The sequence below is a fragment of the Chrysemys picta genome, chromosome 5 (assembly GCF_011386835.1).
Source record: "Chrysemys picta bellii isolate R12L10 chromosome 5, ASM1138683v2, whole genome shotgun sequence".
In the NCBI taxonomy this organism is placed as follows: domain Eukaryota; kingdom Metazoa; phylum Chordata; order Testudines; family Emydidae; genus Chrysemys; species Chrysemys picta.
In genome coordinates this window covers 12,836,560-12,858,682 of record NC_088795.1, presented here as the reverse complement: position 1 = coordinate 12,858,682, position 22,123 = coordinate 12,836,560, and the positions used below count along the sequence as shown (strand labels likewise).

The 22,123-nt window shown below is 38.2% G+C and overlaps 1 protein-coding gene across 8 annotated transcripts in view; it reads right to left on the bottom strand.

The window, feature by feature from the left end:
• Positions 1-22,123, bottom strand: part of ANKRD17 (ankyrin repeat domain 17) — a 142,712-nt gene that overhangs the window by 97,671 nt on the left and 22,918 nt on the right. For 2 of the 8 annotated variants that reach the window (XM_065595940.1, XM_065595941.1), the window contains exon 1: positions 8,302-8,476. The exons of 5 other annotated variants lie outside the window; for them this stretch is intronic. In XM_065595940.1, the coding sequence (XP_065452012.1) occupies positions 8,302-8,355 (54 nt within the window). In that variant the 5' untranslated portion in view covers positions 8,356-8,476. Of the gene's footprint in view, positions 1-8,301; positions 8,477-22,123 lie in introns of those variants that run through there. One more of the 8 variants, XM_065595944.1, reaches the window with a different exon arrangement.

Here is a 22,123-nt window from a genome sequence, read left to right as displayed (position 1 = left end):
TAATTTTTCAACTCTACATTTGTAAGCGTCATATTTGTTTGAAAATTTGAAGTCCAGATTGCTCTTGGGGGGGAAAAAAAAGACCTCAGAACAAACTCACCCTGCTCAACAAAGTAGCACTGTAGCTGTGACATGAGCGAGACTCGTTACTTTAACCAAAGGAAAGCTATAGCATGCCTGGCCATTGGATGACAGTCATTTATGCAATCATCACTTTGATTCAAAATAAAATGCGATACATGCTAAATGCACAGCTCTTTACATGTTCAAAGTGCTGTACAAACATCTGTCAACATAATTATGTAAACATTGTATCACATTAAGTTGCTGGGTAAAATGGAAGTTGGAGAAAAGAGTGCTATTTAAAATGTGAGGGTTTCTAAACAAACAAAATTTGGGGGACGTTACGACCCGTGTTAAACGGGAGGTCAGACTAGATGATCAGAATGGTCCCTTCTGGCCTTTGAATCTATGAATAAATTCCAAAGATGCTACACAAACCTTAAGAGCCCTATTAACTTAATACTGAATAATTTGGGGGCAGGGATTGGTCATGATTATGGCCCAGCCCTTCAATCCATTTGATCATGGACTTAATACACCACTGCTAGAGTATTTGTCAGGATTAGGAAAAGAAACTGTTCCCATACAAATTGTGAAACTGGCTGACAGTACATATAGGAACTGCACAGAGAAAGAACAAATGCTTGGGCACATCAGCAGCCAGGGCTGATATTTAATAGGAAAAAGTTTTTAAAAGAATGAAACTCAAAGAACTCTAAAAAGAGGATCTGGAAAAGGATCTGTTCATTTGAGAGTAGAAGGGAAAAAAGGAAAACAAAAGGAAAATAGGATGCTACAAATTGTTAATACAGAAATAAAGAGGTACAAGTGACAACTACGAATACAGAAATTAAAATCTGTTTTAAATTCTGAGTGATCAAAAGTAAGTTTAATGTTGCAAGACTAATGCACATTTACAAAACAAGGGTTGTTTTGTTTTGTTTTTTTAAAGCTCTGTTACAGCGACCGGTTTACTTTTTCTCCTTTGTATGACATACCACACATTTTACAACCAAAGTAGCATAAAATGCTCCCCATCCCTCACTTAACTATCATTCCACTAGGTACAAGGTGATCAAGCAGTTTGGCCTTTATTCTATATTAAAACTTTTAGAAGACTCACCATAGTGGCACAGGGCACAGGCTAGATTCTACAGCCTCAAAACAGTCAGGCTGGTTTAGGATTCCAAACTGTGGCTCATCAACACCTAGTTTGCTATCCAAAAGGCAATCTGTTGCATAATGGTGGGGCATGGAGGAGGATGAGGGTGCTGCCCAGTCTAAGTCAAACAGGGGTCTCATCTGCCACTCCATTAGATGTTTCCTAAGCCTTAACTCTCATGCCTGGCAGGTGTGGCTGGGAAAGAAGTGGCAAATACTACACTTGTCAGAGTTGCACACTTCACCCAGGCAGTACGAGAACCTCTGGTGGACATCAAAGAAAGGCTCTTGGGCAGGAGAGACAGCTTTTTATCCCAGTATCCTGGGCATAGTTTGATGTCCATGCCATGAAAAAAGGGTGTGTGAGAGGAGAAGTAACCCCAAAAGGGGGTGGGGAAGGACTCCCTAGTTGCTTACTGTCTAAACTAAAATAGCCAAAACTATCTAATAAACTATTTTAAGCTGTGTACAGATGAAGTCTAAAGAAGAGCTCTGAGGACATTGGAGCGTTCCATCTCAGACCACATGGAGGTAAGAAGAAACTAGAGAGGTGGCTGGTCCAAACCACCCCTTATAGCCTCGGTTCAAAGCATAAGAAGCGAAAGAGCATAGGCACAGACCCAATGGACACTCCTAACAAGAATCTTCTAGTCTCAGGCACATGGAGTGCAGGCCTACACCACAGTGGAATACACACCGGGACCAACACTTGAAGAAGTGGTTTGTTATGGTTCAGCTCAAGCCAAGGTTTAAGTGAAACTGAAATAAGCCACCAAAACAGCAGTCCACACAGTAGCTTCCACTGGCTAAAGCAATTTAGTTAAACCTGTGCAAAGCGTGTGTAGACAAGGTCCAAGGTACTTAAATCAAAATAAAAGTGTCTACACATAAAAAGTTGCATTTCACCCAGATCAATTTAGTTCAGTTGAACCAGTGAACATTTGCGTTTAGAGAAGGCCTAAGCCAGTGACCTGATTTTCAAGGGTGCTGAGAACTTAGCACTACCTACACAGTCAATGGGAACTGCTTCGGACTTAGTGCTTTTGAAAAACAGGGATTTTGGTAGGTGGCTACATAGAGATTCAGGAGCTAAGCTTCCAGCACCCGTTTTTGAAAATATGAGCACATCGCTTAGACTGAAAGTGATTTAGAAAGTCTGAATCCTAGTCAGGAAGAGAACCCAGGTCTCCCAAGTCTCAGAACAGTATAGACCACAAGATCACTCTTCCTAGAATGGCTTTCTAAATGACCTCTTCCTTGCTGCCAGAAAGGATTCTGAGCTTGCTGCAGTTTGGGGCTTGTCTACACTAAAAAGGCTTTTCCAGTATTGCTATACCAGCAAAGCCCACTAGCAGAGGGACAACGTGTACCAGCAAGAGTTCTTTTGGCTGCATACTTAAACCATCTCCCTTAATGATTTAGCTATAGTGGCAAAAGAGTCATTGTTAGCATACAATGTGTCTACACAGGGTTTTTAACTGACATAGCTATGTCAGGTCAGGGGGTAACTTTTTGTACGTTCCTAACCAACATCACTCTAATGGCAAAACTTTGTAGTGTAGACCTGGCCTCAGAGCTAAGCAACTATATCCCAATCTGAGTCAAGGTTGCAGCACAGCCACGTGTTAGACTAAAATTCTAGTTTATTTTGCATAAAAAGAGTTCTTGTAGCTGTGAGGGAAAAAAGTTACCTACTATTTTGCTTCTTTAAAGATATCGCTCCCGGGGATTCTCTCTACCAGGTCCTGGCTGCCCAGTTGGGACAGGGCCCCTGTCTTACAGTGGGATCTTGTGCTCCCAGGCTAAGAACCCTGTGAGTCTGGTATCTTTAAAGAAAAGCACGATACCAAAATAAATATTCCCTTCAGCACAGCATATCCAAAATATTGCAGCTGAAATTTAAAACCTTATCTAAAACTACAAATGATTCAGAAGCAGAAGTAATGACTGGTTACAAGAGCTTCATTAAACCACAGGAGGGAAAAAAAAAATGTTAATCAGGATTCTATTTGAAACAACCTTGCCCATAAACAATTTAGAGAAATGAGCAGACAAAAGCACAAAAAACAAGGAACAGACTTTGCATACCACAAGATTCTTTCATCAATATATTCAAGGGGACATTTCACAGTGGAACAAGGCTTGAAATGCATACTAAGATTTGCTTGGTCAGTATTTCCTTTACTATCATTACCTATTTGGTTTAGGGTAAAAAATGCTGCCCTCCCCACTCCCCCAAATAACCCACTCAATGCCGCACTGAGGCACTTACCCTGATTCTGACATCAGTTTATTGCCCAAAATAAGTGCCACAAAGGCCATTGCAGTATCTGATAGAACCTATTTAAACACAAACTTTCAAGTGCTGATTGGTAGTAAGTAGGGCTGTCAAGCGATTAAGAAAATTATTCGCAATTAATCACACTGTTAAACAACAGAATACCACTTAAATACTTTGGATGTTTTCTACATTTTCAAATATATTGATTTCAATTACAACCCAGAATACGAAGTGTACAGTGCTCACTTTATATTTATTTTTGATTACAAGTATTTGCACTGTAAAAAAAATAGTATTTTTCAATTCACCTAATACAAATACTATATTGCAATCTCTTTATCATGAAAGTTGAACTTACAAATGTAGAATTATGTACAAAAAAACGCATTCAAAAATAAAACAATGTAAAATTTTAGAGCCTGCAAGTCCACTCAATCCTACTTCTTGTACAACCAATCACTCAGACAAACAAGTTTGTTTACATTTGCAGAAAATAATGCTACCCGGTTCTTGTTTACAATGTTACCTGAAAGTGATAACAGGCATTCTCATGGCACTGTTTTAGCCGGCGTCGCAAGATATTTACATGCCAGATGCGCTAAAGATTCATATGTCCCTTCATGCTTCAACCACCATTCCACAGAACATGCATCCATGCCGATGATGGGTTCTGCTCGATAACCATCCAAAGTAGAGCAGACCGACGCATGTTCATTTTCATTATCTGAGTCAGTTGCCAATTGGGAGAAGGTTAATTTTCTTTTTTGGTGGTTCAGGTTCTATAGCTTCCGCATGGGAGTGTTGCTCTTTTAAGACTTCTGAAAGCATGCTCCACACCCCGTCCCTCTCAGATTTTGGAAGGCACTTGAGATTCTTAAACCTTGGGTCCAGTGCTGTAGCTACTTTTAGAAATCTCACATTGGTACCTTCTTTAGCTTTTGTCAAATCTGCAGTGAAAGTGTTCTTAAAATGAAGAACATGTGTTAGGTCATCACCCAAGATTGCTATAACATGAAATATTTGGCAGAAGGTGGGTAAAACAGAGCATGAGACATACTATTCTCCCCCAGGGAGTTCAGTCACAAATTTAATGAACGCATTATTTTTTTAAATGATCTTCATTAGCATGTCCTCTGGAATGATATCCAAAGCATGAAGGGGCATACGAATGTTTAGCATATCTGGCACGTAAATACCTTGCAACACCGGCTACAAAAGTGCCATGTGAACGCCTGTTCCCACTTTCTGGTGACATTGTAAATAAGAAGAGGGTAGCATTATCTCCTGTAAACGTGAACAAACTTGTTTGTCTTAGCAATCGACTAAACAAGAAGTAGGACTGGGTGGACTTGTAGGCGCTAAAGTTTTACACTGTTTTGTTTGAGTGCAGTTATGTAACAAAAAAAAATCTACTTTGCAAGTTGCACTTTCATGACAGAGATTGCACTACAGTACTACAGGTGAACTCAAAAATATTTCTTTTATCATTTTTACAGTGCAAATATTTGTAATTAAAATTACAATACAGAATACGATATAGATGAAAATGTAGAAAAACATCCAAAATATTTAATAAATTTCAATTGGTATTCTATTGTTTAACAGTGCGATTAAAACTGCGATTAATTGCGATCAATTTTTTTGAGTTAATCGTGTGAGTTAACTGCTATTAATCCACAGCCCTAGTAATAATTTATGAAAAACAAGCAATAGATTCATGTTTTAAAATATGATACATCTGAAAATTCCCATCATCTTTAATAATTAATATTAAGAGTTTGAGAAAGCAGCATATTTATCATGGGACTGAAATTTCACAAAGTATGGATCCTTAGACATTTTACACGTAGACCACTGTGCAAATTCTGCCCTGATTTATCCCCATGTAACCTCAATGACTTCAATAGGATAGCACTAAATTTATGTCAGGCAAACTTTCACCCCAGGACTGTTATTCACCCAAACTTAGCAGGATCTTTGAATTTTTCAATTCCGTATCATGTGTGAGCAAATATGAAACAAGTAAAATTTCAGGTTTCTCCTGCAGTAAATGATGCTTTAAAAATAGGAAAGCTTCCGTAACAAATTCTTGCATAAAACACATTTTATTAATACAGAGGTAGAAATCAGTTCTCCCGCAGAACTGAAATTCTATACCTTCAAAGATATAGCAAAAATACTTGCTTACTAAAGAAAATGATTAAATATAAAAAATTCCAATTTCTCCTAGAACTAAAATCAGTCTTAAAAAAAACTGTAGTACCATCTTATAATTCAAATAAAAAAGATTATGCATAGCCAATCTAATTCCTGAAATAATACAATGAGGTTCATTAATGAGTTTATGATTTTTAGTTTGTTGAACTTGAGTAGAGAATGAGCACCAGAAAAAGATACTTAAAATTTATAAAAAACATTTACTGAAAAAAGCATTTCATATTGACATAGCATTTCCAAATGAACTATTACAAACTCAGTATAAAGTTTACAAGTACCTATACACAAGTAATTCTGGACAAACACAGTAACTTTGAAGCGTTATTATTTAAGCTCGCCAAAGCTGATGAAAAGTCAGTGAGAAACGGGGTCAAAGCATATCAACAGGATTTGTTTCATTACCAAAAAAGAAGGGCACAATGAATTTATGCAAGGTAAATAACTTGATACACTCATCTAATATATGTGTATAATTACAACATTTTACTCTATGGAAACAGCACAGTTTTGATTTTTATTTAAATACCTCTCAGTAATCCACTTAATCTTTAATGCATACAGATATATATTCCTCTTTGGTTCACATGATACATATGCACTTAAATATTTAGCTTAATTATGGAGAAGACATAATGTGTTTGATCAGGCACATTATAGTTCACACATTCATCTTCCCTACCTCTAACAAAGAAAGCAAATGACACATTTTAAGCAAAAATATTTTATAAGTAATAGGAAAAAGAAGTTAACCCCTTTCAATCTATCAGTTGTCTGGGAAATGCATGAGTCCAGATATCTTTTCATCTGAATTTATGATCCATTAAAATTATTATGGAGGTGTGTGTATAGTCTGGCAACAATGGAGTTAACCTCATAATTTCCAGAACTAGCTTAACATTGATACCAAATGTTTTCATGAATATAAATTGAAAACCTTTTAAGCCAAAAATAAACATCACCCAAAGGTCCAAATATTTAGAAAATGTACATTATTGATAGAACTCTTGAGTGTACTGAACTTTTGAAAATATCCAGAGTAAGGATAAAAGGCTATTTTAATGCATTTTTGCTTACAAAACTGGAATTATGGAATAAAAAAAAAGATTAATCTGAACTATTATTCCTACTCACTTTCATATTCTATAAATTACCAAGGAATATATTGTTTAAAACATCAGGCTTAATCTAAACATAAAAACAAATATAGGAGCAGTGAAAAGCTAACACATGGGTATTGCTAGGAAGATTTAATTAGCATTTTGGAGATACAGCTGGAAAAGGGAGTTGTCATTTACTTAATGAAATAGAATCTAGTTCTTTATAAAGAAAGTCAAATAGAACGAGGCCACAAATATTTTCTAAGGTGGAGAGAGAAAGCAGTAGTAAAAATTAAGTATCTCTATTGCATATTCAATTCAAGAGTGGATTGAAATAACGATGAAATAAAAGAATCACAGCACAATCAGTTTTCATTCTGCAGAACAGCTAGAAGCTATAAGAATCTTACTGCAATGTCAGCTCCAAGCACACACAAGGGCTCCAGAAAATGCTCATTGATCATGCAGCACTTTATAATGCGCAGTAGGCCTCTCTCCTCCCTCTTTCCCCCAACCCCTCCCACAGCAGCATTATAGTAATTGAGAATTCTCAACACCAGTACCGCACATGTTAAAGAGAAAATAATCACATCCTTGGCCTTACTTGGAGTTATTAGCCTACAAAACAGATCTGCAAATCTAACTGGTATTTAAAAATCTGCAATAACTCAATATCGTATTCTAACCTAGACCAATTAAACCAGAAATGGTTATTTCTTCCCTTCATCTTTAGATTGCATAAAATTCAACTGATAAACATTTACTCAGTAACAGACAAAAAACATAAATGTAGTTTCTCTTTAGAGATACACAAAGGAAGAATGAATCAGATTAACAATTGTGACCCTTTAAAACAGTAAAATATCAAATTATATATTTTCATGCTCTGACAAGGAAATCACCAAAATTTAGCATTTCAGGATTTATAAATATCCTGATTCTCTTTAGAAACAAAAAAAGTATTGTATTTAGCCAGATAACTATTTCCAATCTGGACCAAAGTATATATAGCAATTTGGCAATTCTCATCATTTAATAATTTATAATAGATACAAACAAAACAAGCAGCTTCTTTAACCAGCAAAATATAAGCACTTTCGGGACTTTATGTAAATTAATTGTGTAAGACATAGGATACTAAAGCCTTTGCAAGCTGCTTTGCAGACCCCACCTTTTAATGAGTTAATCTAAAGGTCACAAGCACGCAGGCGTTTTATGAAGTCTGAGGTTCTTTCTTTTATTCCTCTCTACCATGCACCCCCAACTTATAATTTATAATCAAACAAATGACATACTAATTCTCAGCTAATTTAGTAGCCATCTGAGCAGGACATCTCACAGAACAAGGACTGTGTGCCTTGCTTAAATGCATAACTTCCCTTCCCCTCCTCCCTCAACTGAGTAATTCGTAAGCATATTCCCGTTGATCGATTTCTTTCTTCTGGCTTTCAATTTCACTGCAATTTGTAAATCAACTCCTACCTCAAGGATGTCTTCTAGAACATATGCTTCCATCTCAGCCTCTGTCTCCACCATGTTTTATCAAACTGCCATGTTTCTTACTGCACTATGATTAGATCACTGCCAGCAGGAACACTCCTCTGTGTCAGCAAGGGAACAGGAAATGGAATGTTCTAATACATGCCTGAAAGAGGCTTTACTGCTTGCAAACCAGGCACCTACCAACTGTGCAGGGGTGACTGAATATGCTGTTTAAAGTCACAGCAGCCCTCTTCTGGAAGTACCCTTCAGATCAATAACCTAATCAAAGAAAGTAAGCAAGGCACCTTATTTTACAACGCTATCTTCAAAGCATGTATGTTTCAGATGAATTCAACTTTTTTTAATAGAGGAAATCCAACCCGTCAGCTTTCCTAAATTCACTAAACCTAAGGGGTTGCAGTTTTGTTGCACAGAAATGTATCTGGAGCAAAAGTTTATAGAGTAGAATAGATGCTGTATCAGCGCAGTGCTGACTGAGACATTAATGCCAGGCTCAGGCAATCCCAACATAATAAAATTAGAATGAATCTTCAGGAAAGTATGGAACAAGCAATCACCCTGATTCATATTCAGTGTATTAGGAGTTTAAAGTCTTCCTACCTTCTGACCTTTGTAGGAACACTTCTGAGCTAAAATTCAATAGACTGAGTTTCATTCTTGTTTCTGTCTGAACAGATTTTTCAAATTCATTTCCCAAGCATGGCTCAGAAGTCAGTATTTTTTCCTATAAATCAGCTTCTTCTCCCCTTACAAAATTCCCAAGAGATGGGGCTGCTTGCAAGTTTCTCCTGCTAAAAATTCGCTAATCTAAACGTATAAACACTTTCTTCTAAAAAGAGAATACAGTTTTCTGGAGTCTCAACACTAGACACTGATCCAGCAGAGATGTTGAGCAACAGGACAATAAGCTGCCCCCTCTAACTAGGCTGAAATGAGCACATCGCCTGCTCCCCGACATCAGCTTGTTCGCCCAGCTCTACCTCAGGATGTTGCTACGCTGGGCTATTGCACAGCAATGTGCTTTTGGATGCTTTAGGAATTGCCGCTGTTTCTTCAGAGACTGCACAGCCTATTTCAGATGGATTCGCGTGGGACCCTCTCCCCTCCCCTTCCATGCCACTCCAACAGTTGTGTAGTCCCCAATGGGGCTTTCAGACCATTCTCTCAGCCAGTGTACCAGGCCCTCCTGGAGAAATTAGTCTCTACTTGAATACCAAGTCTAGCCACTGCAGTGGCACTGCTGAGGTCTCCAGGTTGTCTAAATCCTCTCCCCACAGCTGGAGCAACTACACTGTGAGAACCAATGTGATGGGCCAGTGGAGGGGCAGAGGTGAGAGCAGGTGTGCACAGCTAGGACCATGTTGAGGTCTAAATGAGAAAAAAAGACAAGAAAATGGAAGCGTGGGAAATTAAGACTAGAAAACCGAAGAGGTGGACAAAGAGAGAGCAAGGAATAAGGTACAAAGGTGTGGATAGGATGGCTACAAAAACATTGCCTGGGGACTGCTAGAGAATGCTAGTCTGGCTCTTTTTGTTAGCGAAAGACTAACAAGTGTATCTTGGTTTCCCACACACCAGACCGAACTACTGCCACTAAGCTTCTCATTCACTCATGACCCATTACAGAACAGAAATATACCTTGGGCCAACCAGTTTAGCCAGTTCTAAGAAACATAGCTACATGCATCCCATTCACCTTCAAAGAAAGAATGAATCTGTGTAATGGATATATGAGGCTGACTCAGTTTCTGGTAGTTCTCAGGGTGTTGCTACAGAGGCAGTGTTAAGGTTGTTTGTGTGATTTGCATACTGTTTTGAGGTTATTAATATAAAGTAGAATTTCTAGAACAACATCTGCTTTTCTGTGTTTTTCTTAGAACTGTGAATCAAGGTAATATTACCTCTCCTCTGTATATGTAGGGCCCTACCAAATTCACAGCCATGAAAAACTAGTCAAGGACTCTGAAATCTGGTGTGTCATCCGCCCCGGTGAAATCTGTTTTTTGTGTGCTTTTACCCTGAACTATACAGATTTCCTGGGGGAGACCAGGATTTTTCAAATTGGGGGTCCTGAACCAAAAGGGTGTTGCAGGAGGAGGGTCACAAGGTTCTTGTAGGGGGGGTCATGGTTTTGCCACCCTTACGTCTGAGCTGCCTTCAGAGCTGGGCAGTAGGAGAGTGGTGGCTGCTGACTGAGGGCTCAGCTCTACAGGCAGCATTGCAGAAGTAAATGTGGCAACACCATATCGTGCCGTGCTTCCTTCTGTGCTGCTGCTGGCAGCGGCTCTGCCTTTAGAGCTGGGCTCCCGGCCAGCAGTCACTGCTCTCCAGCTGCCCAGCTCTGAAGGCAGCACCATCGCCAGCAGCAGCACAGAAGGAAGGGTAACAATACTGCAACCCACCCTACAATCAACTTGCGACCTTCCCACAACTCCTTTTTGGGTCAGGACCCCTACAATTACAACACAGTGAAATTTCAGATTTAAATAGCTGAAATAATGAAATTTACGACTTTTAAAATCATATGACCGTGAAATTGACCACAATGGACCATGAATTTTGTAGGGCCCTATTTATAGGGTATTAGTGAGCCCACTATGTCCAGTTCCAACGTCCATAGTTTTTAAAGCATGTTGAAAATTTGGATATAGTTCAGAAAAGAGCTGCAAAAATTATTAGAAGTTGGGGAAAAAAAAACACTAACATTTAATGAGAGACTTAATGAGCTCACTAGTTTAATCAAAAGAGGTGACTATCACATCTATAACTACCTTCACAGGGAGAAGCTCTTATTTTCGAGAGATCTTTAAGTCGGTCTAACAAAACCTAATGACTGGAAAATGAAGTTAGAAATATTCTAACTGGAAGAAAGAAAATTAACCACAGATAGTGGTAAATTCTCCCATCACTGAATTTTTTAAATTGAGATGGGATATCTTTCTAAAAAATATGCTCTAGTTCAATCACAAGTTATTGGGGCTTGACAGTGTTCATTTATATAGTAAAAAAATTATCTGTTACAGGAATTGCAGGTGAAATTTTATTACCTGTGTTATGCAGGAGGTTAGACTAGATCAGAGGTTCTCAAACTGCAGGTCATGACCCCAAAGAGAGTCACGAGCACCTCTGAATGGGGTCGCCAGGGCTGGCTTAGACTGCTGGAGCCCGGGGCTGAAGCCCGAGCACCACTGCCCAGGGCCAGAGCCAAAGCCCGAGGGCTTCAGCCCTGGGTGGCGGGGCTCAGGTTGCAGGCCTCCTACCTGGGGCTGAAGCCCTTGAGCTTCAGCTTTGGCCCTCCTGCCCAGAGTGGTGGGGCTCAGGCTTTGCCCCACCCACACACACCTGGGGCAGTGGGGCTTGGGCAGGCTCAGCCTTCAGTCCACCCTCCTGGGGTGGTGAAGTAATTTTTGTTGTCAGAAGGGGGTCGCAGTGCAGTGAAGTTTGTGAACCCTGGGCCAGATGATCTGAGCAGTCCCTTCTGATCTTAAAAACTAAAAGGCTTTTGTTAGGGAATCTATGTGTAGAGCAGAGCTGTGACTGTTTTCTGCTGTCAAGGATTGCGGTATGGGGAGGTAGGGAGTGGGGAACAACTTATTCTACTCAACTGAGTGAGTGTTCTACATACCCCCATCAACTACCACAAGATAAAGGAGTTTAGAATACGTGCTCTCTTACTGTGGATGAATCCCATGTTTGCTAACTCATTGCTTTCCATTCTTTATGATGTAGAAATCTTTCAGTTTCCAAAAGAATGTTTTGCTCCTGGAATTCAGTCAAGGAGTATCTCCCATTTAAACGTTCTTCATCTTGGACCTTGTTGCGCTGATGCTTCCTGATCTTGTTCCTTGATTCTGGCTAGTATTTATTAGAGTCTCCATCTCTGCTTACCTCCAGAATCGTCACACCAGCACAATGCTTACACAGGTATCTCCAGTGGGGAGGCTGGCATATACTAGTATATGCAGCCACTCTGGTTCCACCAGTTCTACTCCCTCCAGTTAGAACCTTCCTCCAACCAGCAAAAGAGATTAAACAATGGTACCTGGTATTCCTGCTGCTCAGGAAACTGGGCGACCAATGCTAAAGGAAGACTATCATTACTAGCTTCTCATCCACAGATGTGATGGCACTATTAACTACCCTTGTGTCACTGACATCCTAAGAACTTGCATGAAGTGACTTGAAAAATCCACTCACCTATAAAGAGCAGGAAATTTTCACAAGTGTCATCACATTCTGCAGAATCTAAATTTTCATTTAAAATAAAAGTTTCTCACCCACATGGCTATGCAGAATAACTTCTGAATAAAAACCAATATTAAACCAATGCAATGCTGTCTTCAAGTCTGCAAACAGCTCTAGGGCCTCCGCTGCTGCTCAGATCTTCAACCACATTACAGAAAACCGGAAACTGACCCGTGTTAGTTTTCACTGCTGTTTTCCAGATCTTGGTGAGCAGCAGTGAAACTGATAATCAAATTACTGGTGGTGTGGTAATTCAAAAATGAAAGCTGGAGGAATTTTCAACACTACACAGCAGGCAGAAAGCTCCCCACTACACAGCAGGCAGAAAGCTGAGTTGAGAAGTGCATAAAACCTCACACACACACACCCCATCACAGCAGCTAGGAGATTATGAAATGTGCAGTGGTTCTCTAGTCTGTAGAAGTCAGGATGCTCTTTAATGGAGCAGTGGTGGAAAAGAATTATCTTTTTCTTCCAGGAGGCAGAGAGGGTTGGGTAGGGAGAGGAGCTTTAAATAGACATCTAGTAGTTAGAAACAGATATGAAAGATAAGAGTCCACAAAGAAAGATCCAAGAGATAGCACCCTACTGAAAACCTAGCAGCTGGAAATAGTGGTTTTTGGTTTCTTACATGGTCTTTGCCTCTGAATAACGTGGGACAACAACTCCATCTGAAAGCTAGTACATCTATCTTCTGCCTTATAGGTGTTGGGTAATTTCCAGAACTACGTATGGGTGTGTGGAGAGAAATGGGTGAGAGATTGATGGGATAAGTTAGAAAAGAAGTTAAGCAGAGGGTTTGTTTGGAGGGTGCAGAAGGGAAGCGGTGAAAAAAAAATCAAACTGGGGAGATGTAAGGCAGAAACAGTGGAGTAAAAATGGAAAAGGAAAAAGGTAGAAAAAGTAAATGAAGTAGGGCTGGTCAAATCGTACTCTGCAACTATATTACTTGAGGAATTTTACTGCTATTCATCAAATAACTTATCCGATGAACACTTTTGTATTCTGCCAGCTGTTCAGTTAGTTAAACATTCAATTATATTAACACTACTGGATTTTGTCAAATATATTAAATGATCTTTTCTGCTATTCAAAAAATAATAGGAAGTTAATGTTAATTAATGTCAACTTAAAATACAGTACACAAAACAGTACACCACTGTTTTATTCCTTTAAATCGTAGGGGATATGACTGTCAGTCTGGGGGTGCAGGTATTTTTCATTAAAGGGTTTTGGGTAAATAATTCAAGCTCTGTTTATGTGTGCCCTCTAGACGCACTAGGGAAAAGCTATTCTCTATGGAATTCTTTCCTATTAATAATCCTTTTATTGGGTCACAAGCACTTCCTATTAAAGGAACCAAACTGCATCATGTGTGTAGAATTGTGACAAGGAGAGAAAGCTCATTATCAGTCCACATAAATTAGAAATTTGGAAGAGCCTGTAAACTGCTGGCTTTGCAATAGTTTATTTAAAATAACCAGATGTCTATGCATCACAGCCCATCCCTCCCTCTGGAGAGCTGTTGTCATCACAATCATTATAGTAAAAATTCCATGATGTAATTGAGGAATACTGAGCTTAAGTCAAGGCTTTTGGGACTGCCAGCTGCCTCTGGCATTTAGGTTTCTTTTATGTATGCATCCTGGAGATCAGATCCAAGATCGTGCCTTAACTGGAAAGCCAGAACAACCAACTTGGCATACGTCTTTTTTCAAAGATTCCAGAATGGGCTTCTGCCTGCATGGTCTCCTGGATACCTTAAGTAGAACTGATGAACACCTAAACCTCACTCCAAGATGAGCAACATAAACAGCTTCTGCTGAAAATCAGGCACATGCTATCCCAATACACTGTACACATTTTCATGAAGTAGAAAAAAAGTGAATTACATTTTAGAGAAACCATGAGTAATGTTTTCAATTTTACACAGTATTCCCTGTAAAACACACCAGTCCAATATTATCTGTCCTTACAGACCAGGCTTCCTTGCAAAAGACTCATTTTCCCAGGCAAAGGGAAAGCAAGGCATAGATTTGAGAGTCTGAAGTCATCCCTTGAAAGATCACGGATAGTAATATCCCTGCAAAAGGAGAAAAACAGGAATTCTGTAAGACAACATGCAGATCACCTTTCGTGCTCTGCAGAATCCAGACTTTACATAAACATTCCCCCGCACATGTACGAGATGGACAATCTACAAAATTCAAGTGGTGGGGACATGGATTTTAATGATTAAGTCAAATTTATACTAATATCACAAATACACTAAGTATTTGCTAAAACTGCTCATTTCAAAGTCACACAGACTGCAACTGTAGTCCATGCCAATATTCTGTAGACCAGTTTCCTCATTTAAAAAAAAACAAAACAACTGACCATATGCCATCTTTCACTTTCTTCCATATAGCCTTACTTTATCACATTAAGTAAAATAATCATGAAACATGAAACACACCAAGTTCCATTTTCCACGAACAAGTTTTACTGCAAAATATCGTTTTAGGGCAGCTTTAAACACACAGTATTTCAGTAGAACTGTAACAAGTCTGTGTGATCACACAATATCAATTGGTTTAGGAGAACGTTCAAGCATCTTATAAAAATGTGTTTTGTTACAAAGCAACTTGATACAACTCCTTTGTGCAAAACCCAAATGCATAAAATTGAATCCCTCTTATAGTATTAGCAATATTGAATGTTAGTCAAAGTCACTGTCATACGGTTTATTAAAATTATGCTATGCAGTAGGGACCTTCCTCACCACCTCTTAGTCCCGTCCAGCTCTCTCTTGGTAGTCCCTCATGTAGTAACATTTTAAATGGATAAGAACAAGGAAGTCCGAGAGGAACAGGAATGCCCACTCCTCCTGGGATGCATGCAAGGGATAAACTGCAATCTGTCAGAAAGTCTCCGTATCTTTTTTGAGGCTACCGCAGCCACAGCCACTTTACAAACAACATTTTACACATTCAGTCCCCAGGGTAGAGGAATTGGATCTCTGGTTCTTCAATGTTAGCTTGTTTGCTTCCCTCCCTTCAAGCCCCTGCAAGCTGCATCCCAGTATCACCACCTCCTTTTGTGAGCACAGAAGGGAAGACCCAATTCTGACCAAAATCCATATATTCTGGAGCACCCTGGACCCAATATCTGTGGCAAGACCCACATACTTGTGCAGCATACAGCACAGCAGTGATCCAATCCAGCTTTGGACTTCTGGGTGCTGCTATTATAAAAGACTGCATGACCTTTCATCACAGAAAACTAGAAACTGAGGATTATTTAGGTAATATTTTTAACTGAACTAAATATGAAAGTTAGTACACAATACACTGTGTAGTTTGATAGTTGATTCAATTTACATTGCTCCAAATGTGTCTGTCAATAGACCACAAGTTTTTGTACTGATATACAAGGCTGCATTGTAGACGCTACAGGAAAACCAGGACGTTTTGACAGCTGCAGCTTTTGGAACCCAGAAAACCATGGGAGGCTTTAGACATCAGAGAAGGGATACATAGCCTCTCTTATTACTCCACTCTTTGTGAATGGGGCAGAAATAAATGTTTTGTGGCAGGGCCACCATAAACATTTCATTGTCCACTAGCTACCCCACTGCACCATACCCCATATGTGTCTCAATATTCCATGATGGATAAGCACATTATATTGATGTTTCTGCTAAAAATCAACTTTTTTAAAATTGTTAACACTTAAAACCCGGAAGCAAAATTGTCCCCAAAGTGGAATCTGGGAATCCCCGTTGTTTTTATTGCTGTAAATAACTGGAATTCTGAACAATTCCAAGGATGCTGCATAAACAGGAATAGGCCTCGTTGTGCTGGCTCTGAAGAACTAACGAATAAAACCTGTACAACTTATTTTTGTCAGTGAGAAGTAGAAAGGATTCTAAAACACAGATCTGTTGCTTATATAAAAAGGGCATCTTCTTAATCACTTATGAGAACTGCACTTTAAATATCAGTAGTTTTCAGAGACACCAAGCTCAGATGAACGAGAGGAGCTAACACTTATCCCATAACAGTAGCAGTGAGAGATCTGCAGATTCAGACAGACTTTTCCAGAACAGTTTACACATGGTTCATAAACTCTAATTCTAAAGGCAGACTTCATAATCTTATGGCCTACAGATTTTTTCAAACATTTTAGAATCTGAAGTAAAATTATTCAATTTGACCACAAACCCATTATCCATAGAGCGCTGATCATAATTTAAAAAAAAAAAGCAAAAATCCTTTACCCTCTAAATTTCTTAGCTTGGAATTGAAATTCTCAACCCTAATGTTGCATTATTGTATTTATCACGTACTAGATATACAGTTCACTAATTAATTTTCCATAGACTTGCTAGTTGATTCAATTATTACCCATAAAAGTTTTAGATTTTAACCAGTTTTCAGTTTCCTTGTTTCTAAGCTACCCTCAACACCACCACTTCAGAAGCGTTTTATGTACAGAACGCACCTGGATTCAACAGGTTCCAGTCCCTATTTATTGTTAGAGTATTTCAAGGAAGAACAATACAGTGTTCCAGTTATTTAAGATCTCTGTCCATGTCCTCCTTCAAAATAGAAAGCTATGCTGTAATCTAAAACAAGCAAATATTACTCAGATTGAGGGAAAGTTCTGATTTTAGCTATGTGAGAAATGCATGGTAAAGAAAAACATTGATTTGTAGTTATAGCCAAAAATAATTTCAAAATATGTATAGAATTCAAACACAAAAAGTCTAAAACTGGAATTAGCCAAACAAAGTCTTGTAGTTTCTTAGTAGCCAACTGCTCGTTAAAAGCAGACAATGATTAGCATTCTATTTCCTTGCTCACTAAAGCAAGTCCTGATTCCTCCCCCACCTCTTGATTTGTATGCTAGTCCTTATGCTTGGTAAGAAGCAAGATTCATTATTTTCCATCTTTAAGTGAACTGCACAGATTTACAAAAATGTAATGGTTTATAGTCTAAGGCCCCAATCTTGCAAGCTAATCTACACAGAAATCTCTGGACCCAAGCAAAATCCTACCGACTTCAGATTCACTTGCAGGATTGGAATTTAATGACATATTATTGATTTAAATCCACATTTATGTATATCTGCACTTTTTTTAAAGAAAGTTTCTTGTTTATTTACCACCTATTTTCAGTACAAAGGTATGAACATGTTAAATGACAATTTCCAAAAATGTACAGGTTCATTTCAAAATACTCAGTGCACAAATGCCACTTAAAAGGCTATTCAAGTAATTCACAGGATGTGTAATTTTATTTAAACACTAACTAATATAGGTTAAACATAGCTTTAACGAGCAACTAAGTTAATTCATAAGTCTATAGAGGAAGAATTCAAACTTGCAACACTAACCACTCCTTAGGTCTTTAAGAAAAAACGGAGTTATCCCACATTAGGAATAAACATTATCAACTAGTCACCTATGTTAAAGGAGAAAATAAATCACGAATTCTTTAATTTTTGTATGTCTTATTTGGCAGAACTGGGTATCCACTTCAATATTTTATGGCGTCCCTGCGGAAAACGCTCAAGTTTTGTTCCACACTTCTGTTCCCAAGACAAAAAATCCCCCACAGTATCAGAACCACAAGAAATGAGTGACTAGTTAAAAACTTGCTTCTACTTTTTAATCATTTAGTTTTTTTTAAAACTTTACATAGTCTTTGCAGTTTGCTTTTAACTAAGGATAGAGAAGGAAATAAAGGAACTCAATTCCTTCCGCAAAGGTAAACTTGAGTGCTTTTATTCTTAATTTCCAAGTCCAAATTTAATGGTTATTTTTGTAACTAGTCTGTTTTAATATTGGTAGAATGTTAAAAAAAACAAAAAAAAAAAACTGTTTGATCAAGATGTTTTGGAGAAGGAAATCTCATCACTCTTGTAAGTTACTTTACTGTATTTCTCCTTACCTATGAAGGATAATTTCTACTATTGTATTTATTCAGTCATCTCATCTGCTGTTATCCATTCTTTAAGAAAAATCAGCCTCTTGCCACTAAGCAGGTCACACCTTAAGCTCCATAAAATAAGGAAACTGCAAACACATGCACACTCATCTGAACCATGCCTATCCTATTAACTTCAAAAAGTCTTTATTCATGAGATTTCTCAGTGAGACAGGTGAAAGGAGGTGCATTTGGAGAAGGCGGGTCAGGAAACAAATTTAGTAGAATGTCTAAACAAAAACTGAAAAAACAAATTAGTATATCGCTGAACGGAAAATTACTGGGCATGAGGGAACTGAACAGGTGGAAGGAAGAAACAGTAGTTTGTTATTTTATCTGTTAAGACCATATGGTGAGGTATGAGCATTAAACATATCTGGTCAACTGTTTCAAAAAAGGTTTAGTTTCTATTTCAACCTTCCATTATCAGAAGTGCTATCGCTCTCGGTTTGGACTTGAGGTAGAGAGATACAGGGGCTCTGAAAAGTAAGCATTTTATTAACAATTGATCAGACAATTCCCACTCTTATACCACAAAAGCACATTGGACAGCAGATTATGTCATCTATTCACAGCTGATCAAGCAGTACTGGTCACAAACAGTAACAAGACAGATTACAACTTCTTCAGTATGTGAAAATGTGTTTGAGTGTGATGATGTTTTATGACTTTTTTTTTTTAAAAAAGACCATTTCCTTCTTAGATGCCAATAGTTTATTCTGCTCCAGTTTATGTATCTATACATCGGGGTAGGCAACCTATGGCATGGGTGTCAAAGGCGGCACGTGAGCTGATTTTCAGTGGCACTCACACTGCCCGGGTCCTGGCCACTGGTCTGGGGGGGGAGGGGGGACTCTGCATTTTAATTTAATTTTAAATGAAGCTTCTTAAACATTTTAAAAACCTTATTTACTTTACATACAACAATAGCTTAGTTATATATTAGAGACTTATAGAAAGAGACCTTCTAAAAACGTTAAAATGTATTGCTGGCACGTGAAACCTTAAATCAGAGTGAATAAATGAAGACTCGGCACACCACTTCTGAAAGGTTGCCGACCCCGGCTAGACATGATTTCCAGAATTTAAAAATCACACTTCATTTTAAAATTATTGTATGGAGGAGGGGAAAGAGAATGTATGTTAATTTCAATAAAATGTATAATTAAAAATGTAAACCAGTCTCTAAATTAATATTATAGTTTTGTTTCTTAAACAACTGCACACCTGATTTTTACTGTCCAAACAGAGGAAATACCAGTGGAGTGCAGGATGCCTGGTGGTTGGTAGAGGTGGAAGAATATGCTGGGAGCCCACTCAGGTGTCTGACATAAGTTTTATAGCTGCATTAGCATGAACTTGTGTGTCACCATTTTAATAGGCAGCATAGAATGCAAACTACTAAAAAGGCAGGACAGTGCTTCATACAGCAAAAAGAAGAAGAAATATGGAATAAGTTTTTAGTATACCTCAAGTATCAAAAACAACAATTCCCCCAACCTAGGGCTCTCTTAACAATTTGTTTATTTCACACTACTAGTTTAAGTGGACACAAGTCTGTATGACCAAACAGCACTTGTAAAACATCAGAACAAGTCAAGAGCCAGAATGAAACCTGCATCTCCTGAAACCCACCCAGTCCCATGCTTAGTGGCTTTGTACACATGAAATGATTCTGTGGGAGGGACTTAGAAGATTAATTTTGATTGATTTCAAGTTAGTAAACTTAACTGTTTATTTGAACATATTTTAAAAAGAATCTAGATTCTTAGTCAAGAGCAAGTTCAGGAAGGAAACTAGTTATATTTTATCTCTACCATTAAATGTACAGACATTTGTCAGAAAATTTCCCTTACCTTTACCAAAGGGTAAATTATGTGCTACAGGATATCATTATTCATGTCACACATAACCCCTGCAAGCATTACTTGGGTGGAATATGAAGTCACCCAGCCCCAAGTGCTGCAAAGCAACTGCCTCTAACCTCAGCAAGAATGGACTCCAGAAGAGTGCCTTCAGAGTCTCTCCATATTACAGCGGGGACTTACCTCCCAGTCGGCATTTCACCCCACCATTTTATTTTCAGCTGGTTACTGTTATTGATGCTAGTAACAATAACTGAGCCAATTTTCCTTTCACCAGTTATTCAGATTTCAATCTGGTACAAACACCACAACAACTGACACCTATCTAAAGTTTGGGTGCCTTTGAGACACACACAGGAAACAAAGTATAAATTTACCAAAACAGCAATATATCTTGCTCCCATCTTACCACACAGTAACTTGATCACTAGTCTTGTGATCAATACATCTTAATGCCCCAATGCACTTTCCCAGACAAATCAACTTAACTTTTTAGCCACCTACGTCTGCTACTTTTAACTTCCTCTTCACTGCCTTATCTATACCCTACTCATAGTTTAGTATGTGCTCACAGTCTCACCCCCTCCTTTATTTCATCTCACTCCTCTTCTCTGTATGGAAACAAACTTCTGAATGCTCAGATAATCATTTATTTTGAAAAACGCTATGAAAAGGATTGAAAATGACCTTCAAAACAGCCTGTTCAAATGGGCTAACTCAAGCATGAAAATTTTAATTTCTACGTTTTATTATTTACCTAGATGTACCCGTTTCATTCCAAGCTGTGTATGTACTTTAAATAGTTACATAAAACTTATGCTGAGATTTTCATTCATCTCATATTCAATATTTACTCTAAAAGTATTCCTCAATATACTTTTTCTTGTCCAGTTGTGTGCCCCTTCTTTGACAATACATGAATATGCCTATAAAAGTCTGCTCTCTTACATAAAAACAGACTTGTCTTTCAAGAAATTTGAAATGGAAGCAACGGGAACCATGTTCAAACATGGCTCTTGATAATAGGCTGATAGATTACTAATATGCTTTTCCCTGACAGTTCACAACAGCTAATCTACACTTGCCAAAGAAAACACTGGCAATCTACTCTTTAAATGTTTCCTGCTAACCCAATTCCACTGCAAAAGTAGACAGGGAGAAAAAGTGGCAGATGATTACCATGATTCTTTCCTTAGTGAGTATTAACCACACCTTCAGAGATCAGTTACAGTTAGCAAAATGCCCTTTATCAACCCTTCACACTTTCTATAGTAAATATGAGGTACTGTCTCTTTCTTTGGAAGTCAAATATATCTATTGATCTCAGTTGAAAATACAGCTTGAAAATTAACAAGTTAGAACATTCCATGTCTTCTTGCTAGTTGAAGTGTTCTACTGAAATGCTTTGGCTGTGGAAAAATAGCTTTGCAGCAGATAAGAGAACAATGGGTTGGCAACAAGACAGTAGGATTTGTATTGAGAATTACAGCCAAAGCCAAATATTGTGTTGACTCCTGAGTTTAGTGTAAACTCAATCTATCTTCCTTCAAAGAGCCTCAGATCCAGAATTCCTGTAGTTTTATTCAGCTAAAGAGCAGTTTCTTAAATACTTAAATAACCAAGTCTATAACATTCTGATAAAACCACACAAAAGAATCCATTATTTTGAGGTATTGTATGATGATTCTAGCGGAGCCAAGAGCCAGAGTGCAGCTCTA